Source organism: Pygocentrus nattereri, chromosome 16 (assembly GCF_015220715.1).
Source record: "Pygocentrus nattereri isolate fPygNat1 chromosome 16, fPygNat1.pri, whole genome shotgun sequence".
NCBI classification, from domain to species: Eukaryota; Metazoa; Chordata; class Actinopteri; order Characiformes; family Serrasalmidae; genus Pygocentrus; species Pygocentrus nattereri.
In genome coordinates, this window is record NC_051226.1 from 33,918,091 (window position 1) to 33,933,480 (window position 15,390).

At 40.9% G+C, this 15,390-nt stretch overlaps 1 protein-coding gene across 1 annotated transcript; it reads left to right on the forward strand.

Moving 5' to 3' along the window:
- The first annotated feature begins 4,153 nt into the window (after positions 1-4,153).
- txnl1 (thioredoxin-like 1) lies at positions 4,154-14,596 on the forward strand. Its single transcript, XM_037545723.1, has 8 exons — positions 4,154-4,396; positions 4,992-5,088; positions 5,671-5,844; positions 6,904-7,026; positions 8,058-8,127; positions 9,435-9,607; positions 12,231-12,335; positions 14,357-14,596. Exons 1-8 carry the CDS (start codon positions 4,299-4,301, stop codon positions 14,384-14,386), a joined length of 870 nt encoding a protein of 289 aa, XP_037401620.1. The 5' UTR covers positions 4,154-4,298; the 3' UTR covers positions 14,387-14,596.
- Positions 14,597-15,390: the final 794 nt, after the last annotated feature.

Sequence of the window (15,390 nt, forward strand, 5' to 3'; positions counted from 1 at the left end):
TCACTCACAGCACCTCCACTCTCACTTACTTTTTGATGTACATGTTTCTTAAAGCCAATAAAGTTAACTACTTTCCTCAGAAATTTGCCATAACAGTGTTTAAATGAGAAAACGTAGCAATTTTTGCCAAAAGAAATTAAGTTCACAGTTTTGTTCACTGTAGCAGTGTAGCTACTACAACTTTTAAACTAAACCATTTCCATTGTGTGTGGAATCACCTTAGACTGAATTTATTATATTTTATTGAACACTGAATTATCTTACATTGCATTTTATTAGACTGCATATTATACTGTGTCTCTGTGTTTATCACAGCAGTAAGCAAGTTAAGGCATTGTGTTATGGGGCCCTGATCTGATAGATAGGTAGATTGATTTCCTCAGTTGCTGTAAAAACTATGAACTTCATTGCCTTAAACCCACCTGAAGTTATTAGAGAGGGTATTTCCTGCCACTCTTGTCATATGTAGAAATATAAACCTACATCGGTTTATAAAGGATAGGTTCGATCTTGTGCCACTGCAGACAATAAACACACAGATGAGCTATACTGAAGGGTGTATATCAGCAAGTACATGTTTAAAAGGCTGAATTGATGTTTGCTGCCTTCTAGTGTTCTAAAGGGAGGATAAAGTCTTGAAGCCTGAAGGTGATGCTTTGGAGACTAACCACCCATGTAACACTGCAGACTTACAGTTGGGTGCAATGCTTTGAGCACTCCCAGACATATGACATGTTTTATTGATTAAATATAACATTTTTAGCCAACTTTAATGAAGCATTTCTCTATTTTTTTTTTAGTTTTGTATGCTGGGAAAAAAGGTGCCATAACTGGAAAATGGAGCGATCCATTTTTCATTTTTATCATCTGTTTGTTTCATTCTCACAGTGTTTAAAAACGCACTGGACACAATCTTTCGGTTTCACTATGTTAAAAATAAAATTTTTTTTAATCTGATAAAATTGTCCTTGGTGTTATTCACTGAGGTGGAGGCTCTTCAGATGGTCAGCAGGGACAGATGGTTGTGTGAGGCTCCTGATTTTTGACTTCAGACTTTATATTTACAAGATTATATCTTAAGGATTATGTTCTGATCTGTTTACACCAAAGGCATTAATAGATATAGTAATACACTAAATATATACACAATCATCATATATGTACTTTCTATTGGCAGGTGTCCGTCCCAAATCCTAACCCCTACATTTACACTTATAATAATACATGCTTGCTTTTCCAGCAGGGCTTCTCACTCAGCTTCTCACTAGCTTCTAGTGAACGTCCAGAAAAAGTTTCTAGTTCAGTTTCCTGCCGCTCTTGTTGGTGCTTGGAGCTCATGCGCTGACCTCATGTGCCTTGCGCCTAGGATGTCCTCTCATTAGCATATGTAAGTGCATTTGACCGTGATGGGTTCAAGCTTGTTCATGACATACAGCACATAACCAAAAACAGCTACATTTGGAAAAATTATACAATTTGGAAACTTTGATAAAATTTGATACAAACATCACTGTATATAATCATAACAAACACATCTGTGAGTGCAGCGGACCTCTAATAAATATGCTAATTCCCTTCATTAATATTAACACACAGAAATTGAAAGAAAATGCAGAATACAGACAAATAACCACAATAAACGAAGCACACGAAGGACGTCCCACAGGGACAAGATATTATGCCTTATTCCAGAGATCCAGGCTTAATAGTTCCTTATAAAATCCGATGTGAGTGGGTGGGGTTAAACTGCTGATGGCTGAACAGGTGGATATATGTATGTATATGTAAATGCTTTGTTTTTTGTGACATCACAAAAACAGTGAATTTAAAGCGAACTGTTTTTGCAGCTTAGTTTCGGACTGGGAAGTGAACTTCTTTGAAAGTTTCACAGTGTTTACGTATGACGTCAAACTCTTTTGTTTCAAAAAGCTACAAAACTACAGTTTTCCATGATACAAGCCCTTTATCACAAACCAATGAGCTCTGTCAATGTTTTTAAAGTCAAAATTCATTTTTTGCCAGCAGAAAATTAAAAGCTAACTGAGGAATCATGCCTGCTTATTAAAGGACTTTCTGTAGAACATTCATCTTTTAGCTGTTCGACTACTGCTGTGCTGCTTTGCCTTGTGCTTGGAATCGCTGTCCTTCTAAAGGTAAAGTTTCTCTAAAGCTTTAGTTCTTTATCAAACAGAAGTTGTCTTGCAGTATCTCTCTGTATGTTGTGCCATCCGTCTGTCCTTCAGTTTGAACAAGAAGCCCAGTCCTCACTGAGGAAAGGCATCCCCACTATATGATGCTGCCACCACCATGCTTCACTGCTGGGTCGGTGGTTGTTGAGGAATAGACAGTGTTATGTTTGCACCAATTTTAAATTTGCACCAAAAAACTCCAGTTTTGTCCCGTTTGGCCGCGACTTTTAGCTGGATCACTGATGCTTTCTGGCAAACTCTACATGGGTTTTGATGGGTCATTTTTCTTCTATCTAGCCACCCTGCCATGCAGGCCAGTCATATGCTGAGCTCTTCATATAATTGACTGGTGTATCTTCTCTCCAGTCTCGGCTACTGAACTCTGTAGCTCCTTCAGAGTGAAGGTTGGCCTCTCTGTAGTTTCCCCCACAGCGTCTTCTTCCTGCTCTGATGTGTCTGGGTGGTTTTGATACAGCTTCCATTTCCTCACTGGAATATCCAAACACATCGTTTTTTAGCCCCTTCCCATTAAAACACCGTTTAACTTTCACTTGGAGCTTCCACAGCACAGGGGTTGAATATGTATGCAAAAAGCATTTGTTAAGTAGTATTATTTGTTTTTTTAGAGGGGGTGGGGTGGGTGATATTTTCTTAAATAAAACCAATATCACTAAATGAATTCACGTTGAGGATCAGTCTTTAATATAAAATACAACATCACACAAAATATCATTTGTAATCCCAACAATCTGCTTACTTTTTAAAGGGATTGATTTCATTTGCAAGGCACTGTGTTATAATAACAATAGGTAATATTTAATGGCTTTCACTGATGTTCGGACTTTATCCAAACAAAATCCTGAGATTCTCAAACTCATGACACTGACAAGTTTGTCAGCTGTTACACCAGAAAAATGGATTGTCAGCTGTTGTTTTTCTTTTAAGAGTTTTGGAGCCCTGGTTTACACCATAATTAATCCCCAGCATATTTGTCCATGTTTTGGGAATAAAAGGTTACTGAAGAAAAGAAAAAAAACACGGCAGTCCTGAAAAAGAACCCTTAGCAGGTCTAAACTACAAGGTATTACCAGTGGTATCGTTTACAGTATTATTCACAGTGCCAGTCAAATCCAGACATATAAGACTATTTTGTTTCACTTTCATTGTCAGCCACATTGGGGGTTTTCTGTGGGCTCGTCTCAAATCGACTCCTCGTTCCCTACATGGAGGACTGCTAACTAGGGAACGTAAATGGGTGGCCTGATTAGGCCATGAAAGGGACTAGATTTACTAGAACTTTGGGACTCTCTGCCTTTATGGAAAACTTTTGGACATGAACTAACACCGCTCGACTTCAGTCGATAAAAAGATCAATGTTTATCCAAATGCTGGAGATGTTTGCATTTAGGCCACTGTCATTAATGATTTGAGTTCATTCATTTATTAATTTTTTTTAATGACTTTCCGACAAACAGGAGACATCAGGTGTCCCTCATTACTGGAATACCATAAGGTTTTGCGCTATCACGTAGGGCTGAGCAAACCCGGCAATATTTATCGACATCACAATGTCATCAATATGATTTTATGAGCATATTGTGGATGCTGTCAGTACTTAGATGCTTCCAAACTGCATGTTTGATTAAAAGCAAGTGTAAATAGAAAATTTCTCGCCTAAACTTGTGACTTCAGTTTTTTTAGAGGACCTTGAAATGTATAGGCACTCCTTAATTAATAAAAATATTTTTAGCAATTAATGATTATTAATTATTGTAGCACTCATACGTGATATAATATCATGATATATACATTATATTGATATTATATCTATTTATAAGTTGTTAAATAAAGCGTAAAACATCTCAGGTAGTGTTCACTACATAGGGAACAAGCGAACAAGGGAACAAGGGAACAAGCTTTTGGGCTGAGACGCTCGCGGAGACTCCTGATTGGTCGAGGTCGGCTGTGTCGTCACACCCATGCAAGAAAGCGGTCGAGTCTGCGATCGTGAAGCCGCTGCTGTGTTAATACTGTCTGTCTTATTAAGTGTATGACCCGTGTTTTTCGGTGCTGCTTGAAGTTGAATGATCAGTCGCGATATTGTCTAACATGGTCGGGGTGAAGGTCATCGCCAACGATGCCGAGTTCCAGCCCGAACTCACAGGCGCCGGCTCCAGACTCGCCGTGGTGAAGTTCACCATGGCCGGGTAAGGACTGCACTCGAGCTCGGGGCTTCGGGCCTTCAGCGGAGAGGGAGCGTTAGCTTAGCATCGCCAGAGCAGAGCTGCGGAGAACCCGGGGCTTACCGCTGTAAAACCGAGACTAAATGTGGGCGAATTAAGGGCATTTCGGGCTAGCGTTGAGGTCTTAGTCTAGAAAAAGTGGTGAGAAATTGAGTTTTGTGTTAGCCGTTAGCCTAGCCACACCGCTATGTATGACTTAGCAAAACAGCGAGGAGCTAAAGGCAGACAGTAATATTAGAGTAAATAAAGGAATAAAGCTGAATTCAACTGGCTTAACTAACATAAAGCTGTTTCACAGGTTGGTATATATTAATAGAGCAATGTCAGTTTATTGGGTGTTAATATTACAAAGCCACTATGGCTTAATACAGTGCTATGGACAGTAATAGACAATATAAAGCCACTGTGGCTGAATTCAGTTCACTGTACACTCACAGGAGAGCTGCTGTGGCTCAGTGTTCAATATCCTGCCCATCTGAGCTCCAGCTGTGGGTTTCTTTCTCTCTTTTCGCCCTATTCGTGTCTCTTTCCGTTCTGACGCTTGCTCTTTTATCCCCAGGTGTCAACCATGTCTGAGAATAGCTCCAGCCTTCAACATGCTGAGCAGCAAATACCCACACGTTGTCTTTCTTGAGGTGGACGTCCATGTGTGTCAGGTGAGTGGACCGTCATTCAGGCGGCGTTTGCGGCCGCGATGCTGATATAACATCTGACGTCTACGTTTGTGGCGTCTACAAAATTAGTGAGGGGGTGTACATCTTTAGATTCGTCTTCTAAACGTCTGGGGCTGGTTTCCCAGACCACACGGCCAGCACAGGGAGTTGCAGCTGATTCATTTAGACGTTTTGGCTGTTTCATCTATTCATTCGTTTATCTGAAACAGGATTTAACCATTTTACGTTTCACAAATGGAAAAACCCTCGTCTGCTGATTCGTTTTAAAGGTGGACGGACCTTTAGAGAAACCACGGGTGGATTTTTGTCTGGTTTGAAATGCAAATATTTGTCTTTGTTAGCCTGCAGATCAATGTCTAGGCAGAATTGGTTCACACCATAGGGTTTGTGTCGTAGTGAGATGAAAGCAAACATGGAAAAACTGTATAAAATCGTGAATTCTGTCAAACCGATGAGGTTGAGGGATGGAGTACTGCGCTACAGACCAATACAGTAGCATCACACGTGAAATATTAAGCACTGGCTTCAAGCCGAAACCCATGTCTCACATCTCTCGTCTCTTAGGGAACAGCTGCAGCCAACAACATCTCCGCCACACCGACGTTCTTGTTTTTCCGAAACAAAGTGCGGGTGGATCAGTACCAGGGAGCGGATGCTTCGGGCCTGGAGGAGAAGATCAAACAGCATGTAGAGAATGATCCAGGGAGCAACGAGGATTCGGACATTCCTAAAGGATATGTGAGTTTGGACTCTAGGCCGTTTACAACAAAATTACAATGGGTCATATTAGCCTCGGTCACTCCCATACGTGAACAGAAGGTCATGTACTAACAGGGGATGCTTAATGATGTAGGGTAAGAGTGAACATGCCTACAGCGGCATCATCAGCTATGCTAGTCGCTATTCTTATACTTCATTTTGTAGGAAAAGTGAGACAAGCATGGGCAGTGTAAACCAGTAAGAATGGCGATGTCTGTGTTAAATTAAAATGAACTGTAATATTTGGGCTGTATTCCAAGATTCCCACTGAAGAAATGCTGAAACATTCAGGGTTGCTGTTCCAGGCACAGATTAAGCCTAGTCCTGGGTGCTACGCTGATTTTCATGTCTAATGACAGGATTGTATACAGAGCAAATTTTAGCTTGTTCCTCAAAGCCGTATTTGCTTTGTCGCATCTTCAGTCTGAGCAAACACTGTAATGACAGGGTTCTCGTAGAAACTGCACTGTAAGCCTAAAAACTAACAGGCATGTGCTGTTTTTAGCTGTTTAGATGTTGACTGAAGAATCAAGGGCTAAAGAGGCGTACAGCGTAGTCTTATTTTGACACTATGCAAGTCATTTTAATGCTAATAGAAATGAGTCTGAAAACGAAATGACATTGAGTTTGTCTCACTCAGACAGACGCATCCAAACAGTGAAAGTGTTGTCCATGTGGAACTGTTTCACGATTTCTACAAAGCGATTAATGATCTCTGCTCTTGCCGAGCATCTAGAGAGGGCACTTCACCCAGGAACTCCAGGACAGATTTGATATCACTTGAAATCACAACATCCTTCTCGATGTGCAGAGTACAGCAAAAAAACAAGCAGAGAGGAAAGTCCCTGCAAGCATGACGACGATGACATCTGTACCCACAGTTTTTGAGAGGATGAAAGTATTCAAAAAATGGGTGTGACGGAGTGCAAAAGCCTCAGTTCAGCTTCAGTTTTTGGGCCAGAGTGTCGATCTTGATATTTGCAGTAGATTGAACATAGCTATTTATACTTTGTGTGTCCTTATCTTTTGTGTGTGCAGATGGACCTCATGCCATTTGTGAATAAAGCTGGATGCGAGTGTCTTAACGAGAGTGACGACTGCGGCTTTGATAACTGCTTAATCAAGGACTCGTCCTACCTTGAATCAGACTGCGATGAACAGGTAAGCCAACATGTCTGATATGCAGCTGGTTCATTTTCTCTTGAGCCAGCAATAGGAGATGAGCCTGACTGAGTATTAGATCATAATTAGTTGTTCCTGTTAATAGAGAAAAGCTATAGAGAGTTCCTATTCAACACAGAGCTGCAGAAGCCTGTTTAAAAACATCCCACAAGCTTTCGCTTTCACTTTGCTTCATTAAGTCTGATATCTTATTAGGAGGCATATTCAGTGGCGTCTGTCAGTGCATACTAAAGATGGGCAAAAATGGAACATCACAATACTACAAGACATTTTAACAATTCACGGTATTCATCACAATAAGTTTTTTCAACATGTAATATGGACAAAATACACTGACCAAACAGTAGTACCAAAATGTCAGAGAACCATATCATTTCAAGGGGACAACTTGAAAATGGGGGTGAAATCTAAATAAAGTAATGTTGTTATAATGGACTTCTGTCCAAACAGCTGTGCAGTTCAGGCAGTTACTGTACACTGGTTGTTGTTTACAGGCTCTTTCTTTTTTGTGATCCGTGCAACTGTTCTAGAAGTACAGATGACCCCCAGCATATACTCAGAAAAGTGAAGTGCATCAAAATTTATCACAATAACAATCATTTACTGTATTGCCAACAACAAGTACATTCTGCGGTATTATGGGGACAGTTTAGTTTAGCCGATTATCAGGCTGTTTATGGAATTTTTTTTTTATGGACTGATCACCTCCATCCTTGTACTACAGAATATGTTACTAGTCTTGAAGAAAATATGCATGTCTGACAGTATCAGTCCATCTGATACTGTTAGTGTAGCAGATGTTTAGGTATTTGTACTCTTGTTTCAGAAAGATTGTCATTTTGAGAAGCTTCATAGCTTTGTGTCTGAAGTGAAAGTAAAATGTTTTGGAATTGAATCGCAGTAGTTAATGCTTCTAGTGATATAAAGCTTACATGAGAGAGCTTTCAGTTTACACTGCAGGTGTGTGGAGGCTAATACACAGTGTATTAAGTTTCTCTCTTTCTTTGCAGCTACTCATCACGATTGCCTTCACTCAGCCTGTAAAGCTCTTCTCTATGAAGCTGCAGTCCTCAGACTTGGGTAAGCCGTCTGTTGCTTGTAAAATTTGGTAATGCTGGGTGCACTTTTTTATTTTCTTAAGTTTAAGTGTAAGTTTAAGTGACCCTTATTAGTCCCACAACGGGGACTATTTAACCCATCCGTGAAGTGAAACACCACATACACTCTAGTGAGCACACACACACACTAGGGGGCAGCGAGCACACTTGCCCGGAGCGGTGGGCAGCCCAATCCGCAGCGCCCGGGGAGCAGTTGGGGGTTAGGTGTCTTGCTCAAGGACACCTCAGTCATGTGCTGTCGGCTCTGGGGATCGAACCGACAACCTTCCGGTCACAGGGCCGGTTCCCTAACCTCCAGCCCACGACTGCCCCATAATAATAATTGCCCCATAATAATTGCTTTAATACACCAGATTTTGCTTTAGAAGCATTTGATTATTAATGATGTGACTAAGGTTTAGGAAACCACCAAATATGGGCTGCAACAATCAGTCAGTGAAGTTGATTAGGCATAATATTGATTATGGGGAAAAATTGCCACGTTTATGTGAAAGCAAAACTGCTCTGAAGCGCTCTCTCATGTTCACATCACATAGTACTATGTAAGAGTCATAGTCCACCCTTTGCTTATTTAATTAAGAACAAGTTACTCACTTATAAGGAAATATTTCTGATATTATATATAAGATAATTTGCAAAAGAAAACTACCCATATCAGATAAACAGCACTTAAAGCTTTCATCTTTGAGAGGGAGGAGAAAATCAAGCTGCTTCAGATCTGAAAACATCCACAGGTGTTTCTGCCCATCCTTCCACTGTGAGAAGACCACTCAGTGCTGTGGGTCTGAAAGGATGCGTAACTGTCAAGAAGAACCTCACTGAGAAAAGGAGACAGACACATCAAAGAAAGAAGCTGAACAGTGGACTGACCACCTCAGAGTCCAGACCTCAGCAGCACCGAATGTGTTTACTGCAACAATGATCAACCAATTTCTAAGACTGAACTTGAGTGTGTCTGCAGATTTACTTGAGAAACTGAAAGTGAGTCTCCTCAAAAGAATGGAGGCTGGAATAAGGTGGACACACTTAATACTGAGAAGAGATATTATATTTTGTGATTAAAGGGTGGTCTCTGGCTTTTGCACAGCATCTATGATTAAAACCTCCCTCCATAGTTGACACTGATCCCTACTCCCAGACTGAAAGGGTCAGCAGTCTCCTACCCAAACTGTACGTGCTCTCAGACTCTCGAGTGTTTTATAGAGTCTTTATGTTGGGGTTAACGCCCACATTGGGGACGAGTTTGACTTTCTCCCCTCTCTCCCTCAGCTCAAGCCCCGAAGTGTGTGAAGATTTTCATCAACCTCCCGCGCTCTATGGACTTCGACGACGCAGAGAGAAGCGAGCCCACACAGATGCTGGAGCTGACCGAAGAAGACTACAAAGACGACGGCCTCATCTCGCTCCGATACGTCAAATTCCAGAACGTCAACAGCGTGACTGTATGTTATTCCCACTCTCTCTCTCTTTAATTTGGGCCCTTATGTACAGAATTTCTGAAGTTCAGTTCGGAAGTTATGACTAATTGGCAGTCTTAGAATGTACAACCCTTCTGGCCACTAAAACGAGAAGCAAGTTCCATTAAGTTAAGTACTATTGGGATTAGCTGTACTGAAAAGTTGGTAGAGATGGGATTGACCACTTGATTTATGCATAGACACCAAAAAAGATTTTTTTTAAACATTTAGCTGTAATTATGTATCCTTACCATCTACCTGGTAGTCTTAACACTAGCCCTCCTGAGATTTCAAGATCCTCAGGACATCACCCCTCCTTCTTGCCAGCAATTAGCAGGACCATACATCACCCTTTATTATGTTAATTCACAGAGGAGGACTGAGACAGCAGCTCTGTGGTGCACACAGAAAGTCTAATACTACTACTAATATCCTCTGCAAATATATAATATTCTGCTGTTATTTAGTGGGACTCATTAGTGAAATAGTCGTCTGTACGTTATCTGCTACGTGCAATTGAATTAGATAGATAGATAGATAGATAGATAGATAGATAGATAGATAGATAGATAGATAGATTCAATTTTTCTTTTCAGCTAGAGGTATGGAGCCACAGATTTTCTTGTTTATGCATGTCATTAGCGCCACACATTTACATCAGTGAACCATTATCACGGGTCCATATTATCGTCTTTCATGTTGTTGCCGGATGTGCATGTCATTAGCGCAGTATTGGCGTTATGTAAGAAGCGCCACACATTTACATCAGTGGACCATTATCACGGGTCCATATTATTGCCTTTCCGTGTTTCAAAAGTTAAAATTCAAGCGCACGTAGCAGCAGACGTAGAGACGACTGTTTCACTAATGAATCCCGCTAAACAATAAAAAAAACCTACAGTTTGAATCTCGCTCTTTGTACATTTCTTTTACTATAATATATAATGATATTTTTCGTCATCGAACACTTTCGGTTCTGCATTTCAATTCGTCCCTACTATCCTGTGTGGAGAAGACTGAAAGCACTATGGCAAGCCAGAGGACGTACACCGCTAAAGAAGTTTTGGCTATCCTTACCAACGTGGACAGCTGTGAGTCTGATGGGGGGGAGGAACTCTCCCGTACTTATGAAATTACCAGCGATTCTGTCGAGAATAGCTTTACAATTGTTGTTGGATGCAGTACAGCATAAAATAGAATAAACAGCGCTTACACGAATTGAAACGCAGAACCGAAAGTGTTCGATGACGAAAAATATCATTATATATTATAGTAAAAGAAATGTACAAAGAGCGAGATTCAAACTGTAGGTTTTTTTTATTGTTTAGCGGGATTCATTAGTGAAACAGTCGTCTCTACGTCTGCTGCTACGTGCGCTTGAATTTTAACTTTTGAAACACGGGTCTACAAATTTTCTGCCGCTTGTTGTAGGATCGGTAACATATACAGTCCACTTGTAACTTCAAGTTTACCTTGAAGTTGTATCACGTTCGTTGCTTTGGGAGTTGTATGAGCTCGAGGTGGGCATGGGGGGTTTCCACTTCCACCGCACTCCATATCATTACCAAGACAATGGGCGTTAATCGCTTCACAGCAGGGGAGTGGGCTACATGGTCGCTGGTTTCCCTTATGAAAATTTTCGTAGCTCGCGGAAGATTAGTGTTAAGTGGGTGCAGTATGTTCTTAGCTTTTTAGGAGTTTACAGCTTTCAGTCAATATTAATACTTATCATTTTACATTTTCTAACATTTGGAGATATTCTAACATTTGAGATATGACAGCATATATTTGCTTAAATGCCTCCATTCTTAAAGCTGCTATTTTTTGCTGGTGTTGTTCAAATTGAAAGAAGTAATGTTGCTGAGTCTGGAGGGGGAAAAATAAGCACAAACATTTTTTTGGACAGAGTCATGCATCTATATGTATTAACATCGCGTGTACAGGCTCTAAAACAGGTTAGACTTCACTGGTCCACTGCTGTTCACCATAGCAACGCAGACAACAATCTCGCTTAGCTAGTAGCTGACAAAAAGGCAAAAAGAAAGATTTAAGGTGAACACCGATAATTTGGAGACGGACAGAAACTGTCAAACACAAAGTTGCAAAGCTGAAGTCAGTTTCTCGTTCACCACCTTCTTGTTTGAATTTTCCGGTTCCACCTTAAATGGTACAGTAGTTGCATTCTGGCATCTCTGGCACCATTTAAGGTAGAATCGTACGTTGTTCATTTAAATTGTATTTTTAGTATATTACAGAACATTAGCATGCTGAGACATATTTACAGCCAAGGTGGTGAGATACTTTAATAAAATAGACATAATGTTGTGACTCCCATTGTGGTTTGATTTTTGTTGAAAGGCCCTTCTTAATATTTGGCTTGTGACCCCTGCTCTGAAAGGTCTAGCTTGATGTTTAGGTCAGCAGAATTAACATTATGATGAGAATAGTGAATAATTGGCTTGCATCCTCCCAAGACCTTTCATTTCAATGCATTTTACTGGAATAGAACATTTTACTATCATTGAGACAAGGTCGCCCCCAAGTGGTGGTGAAGTGTATTGACATACCAGTCAATATTTATGCTTTCACTTGGCTTGAATGTTTGCAGCTGTTCATTAAGTCAAACCTGGGTGACGAGGAGACGACGAAGGTGAACTATCTGACGTTTATAGGAACGCCGGTACAGGCCACCAACATGAACGACTTCAAACGAGTAAGATTTTTTTCAGGTTTTTTTGCGAAAATGTTTGCACACTGATATATGTAAATGTGCACTGTTCTGATTGGCTGGTCTCAGTCAGAAAGCAGTCTGAACCACTCCATAAAGCTTTATTGTGGAGAGGCGGGGCTAATCGGATATGTGGAGATGTGTTGGTTTTTGTGATGTCACTAGGTTCCATATATGGCCTGTATTTGTATATTTATAAGTGATTCTATTTTAATCCCACAACCGGGGAAATTCCACCTCCGCATTTAACCCATCCGTGAAGTGAAACACCACATACACACTAGTGAATACACACACACTAGGGGGCAGTGAGCACACTTGCCCGGACCGGTGGGCAGCCCTATCCACGGCGCCCGGGGAGCAGTTGAGGGTTAGGTGTCTTGCTCAAGGACACCTCAGGCATGGACTGTCGGTGCTGGGGATCGAACCAGCAACCTTCCGGTCACAGGACCAGTTCCCTAACCTCCAGCCCATGACTGCCCCCATATGATCTTATTTTAAAAATGGTTTTTTTTTTGATGATATAGACCTATTTTACAAAAAGTGAATAATTTGCAAGTCATTATCGCCCCTTCTGTTCGACGGAGCTCGTCCGTGTTACTGTTTATGTTCATGTAGATCTCATATGTTCATATATAACCCATTCAGGTATCATTTTCATCTGTCAGATGCTTAAATTCTCAACACAAAGTGGCCAGTGTCCACTTGAAGTCCACAAAGTAATTAAAGGGCCCAGATTGCACATATTTCCTGTATTTTTAAAATAATATTTGTGTGGTTTTATGTACCAAAAACAAAAAAATCCTCATTCATTGTTTGTATCAGCAATTTCTAACCTTTCTTTACCCCTTAGAGTCAAACAGGCTGTTTTGTTACTGTGCTTATGTAAATGAGATCTGTTCTGATTGGCTACACCGTTTTGGATCATATTCAAAATGCAGTCCAGACTTAAACGCTTGTTATAACCTCAAGTGGGCAGATCTAAACTGCTTTAGGTTGTGTTGGTTTTTGTGACATCACAAAAACTGAATTCAAAACAGGCTTAAGTCGGGGTTTCACTACACGACTTTTACCTTGATTTTAGTCCCGATTCTCTGTCTAGCCAAGTCTATGCTTTTCGGCTCTAGTCTGCAGAATTTTGGGTCAGTCGGAGTCGACAGTCGGAGAGAGTCGAGTCGCATGTGAGTGGCTCAGACTCCGATTTCTTTCCTCCAGATCGCGTTTCAGATCAGTTGGAATTTATCAAATGTTTAATTTTTTTGAGCTCTTTTGTAATCTAGTGTAAACTGGTCAGCAACTCAATCTAAATGGACTCCTGCAACAACCAATGAAACTGAGAGCGTGAAAGAAGAAAATCTAGCCAATGGAGAAAAGTCACTCAGGTGTGGAGCGATGTATAGTGTGAGATGCCCAGTCTTTTATTATCTATTAAGACTTTAAAAGTCGCGTAGTGAACCCAAGGCTTTAGTTTCCATATATAGGCTGTACAGACCGGTGAGTAGTTTTGAAACTTTGTGTATACATACATCAAACTCTTATTTAAAATGAGGTTATCTGGGGCCGTACACATTCACACAGTAGTTACAGAACAAACTAGAACCAGTCGATGCGAAGATGATTCAAATAAAGCATAAATAGTGGGCGTTTGAGTGGTTTGGAGGCAGTTGCAGGATTAAGTTAAGTGATACTTTTTTGATCCCACAACCGGGGAAATTCCACCTCCACATTTAACCCATCTGTGAAGTGAAACACCACATACACACTAGTGAACACACACACTAGGGGGCAGTGAGCACACTTGCCCGGAGCGGTGGGCAGCCCTATCCACAGCGCCCGGGGAGCAGTTGGGGGTTAGGCGTCTTGCTCAAGGACACCTCAGTCATGGACTGTAGGGATTGAACCGGCAACCTTCCGGTCACAGGGCCAGGTCCCTAACCTCCAGCCCACGACTGCCCAAATAATAATAATAATAATAATGTTGTTGTGCTTCTGTCTGTGTGATGTAGGTTGTAGGGAAGAAGGGGGAGAGCCACTGAGGAGAAGAAAACTGGACGTGGACACAATCAGACACAAAGCTGGACCTGTTCCACCGCTCTCCGTCAGAGAGTTTGACAGAAATTAACGGTGAGAGAGGGAGAGAGAGGAGTTGCATCTTTGGCTCAATGAGGCAAAGCATTCTCTACATTTTTATCTACGGATCATCCAAAACAAACCTGTAAATAAAGCGAATCCTTTTTCAAAGGCAAGTGGCTTTTGGAGAGTTTATTGTTCACTCTGTGGGAGCGAATGGTTGTTGCTGGCTCTGATCTCTTTTTTTGTGCTTCAGTAAGATTGCATGATAACCAGCGTGACCCTGGAATAGTGAACAGTGGTGGACCTGGGCAGGTCAATGAAGTATGTGGGAGTCCTGTGTTTTTTTGGGGTTTCTGTGAGAGCAGAGCTAAATCAGGCACATCTTGGATCAGAAGGGGAGCCACGCTTTCTGCACAGCACATAAAACATCTGTGAACCATTTTGAAGTGTATTAAGAAGGTTTTTAAACCACCAGTGTTCTCTTATACAAGGGCTTCCCCAAATTAAGCAGACAGCTGATACAGCGTTACCACAAATCCTTTAAAAGTCTTATAAAATCCATATAAAACGACTGCCTGAAAAAGTATTTTTTACTATGAGATCTGTAATTTAGGGATGACGGATATTTCAATGCATCGGTATTGGCTAAAATAAGCCCGGTCTAAATCTTTGTTTTGAGTATAGTGGGGTCCAACTACTCACTATGTGGCCATGAGGGACAGGGATGCACTTCTTGCTCTAAAATGTAGAGGTGTGGCTAAAATAAGGCTCAGTCCACAGACTACAACTGTGTTTCAGTAGTGACATGAAAACTTGGAACAGCAGTCTTTGTATTTAATGAAACATGATAATCTTTCAGTTTCACTTTAAAATGCAGATTCATCAGGATTACAGAGGAATGAATATATGGTGAAAGTTTTATGTAGGAAAGTATTAACGTTTTCTATGAATTCTGTATTAATAATGC

Coding starts and splice junctions, on each gene's coding strand:
- txnl1 (XM_037545723.1), top strand. CDS start 4,299: ATGGTCGGGGTGAAGGTCATCGCCAACGATGCCGAGTTCCAGCCCGAA. Junction 5,845..6,903: donor CGGACATTCCTAAAGGATAT/GTGAGTTTGGAC, acceptor TTGTGTGTGCAG/ATGGACCTCATGCCATTTGT. Junction 9,608..12,230: donor AGAACGTCAACAGCGTGACT/GTATGTTATTCC, acceptor GAATGTTTGCAG/CTGTTCATTAAGTCAAACCT.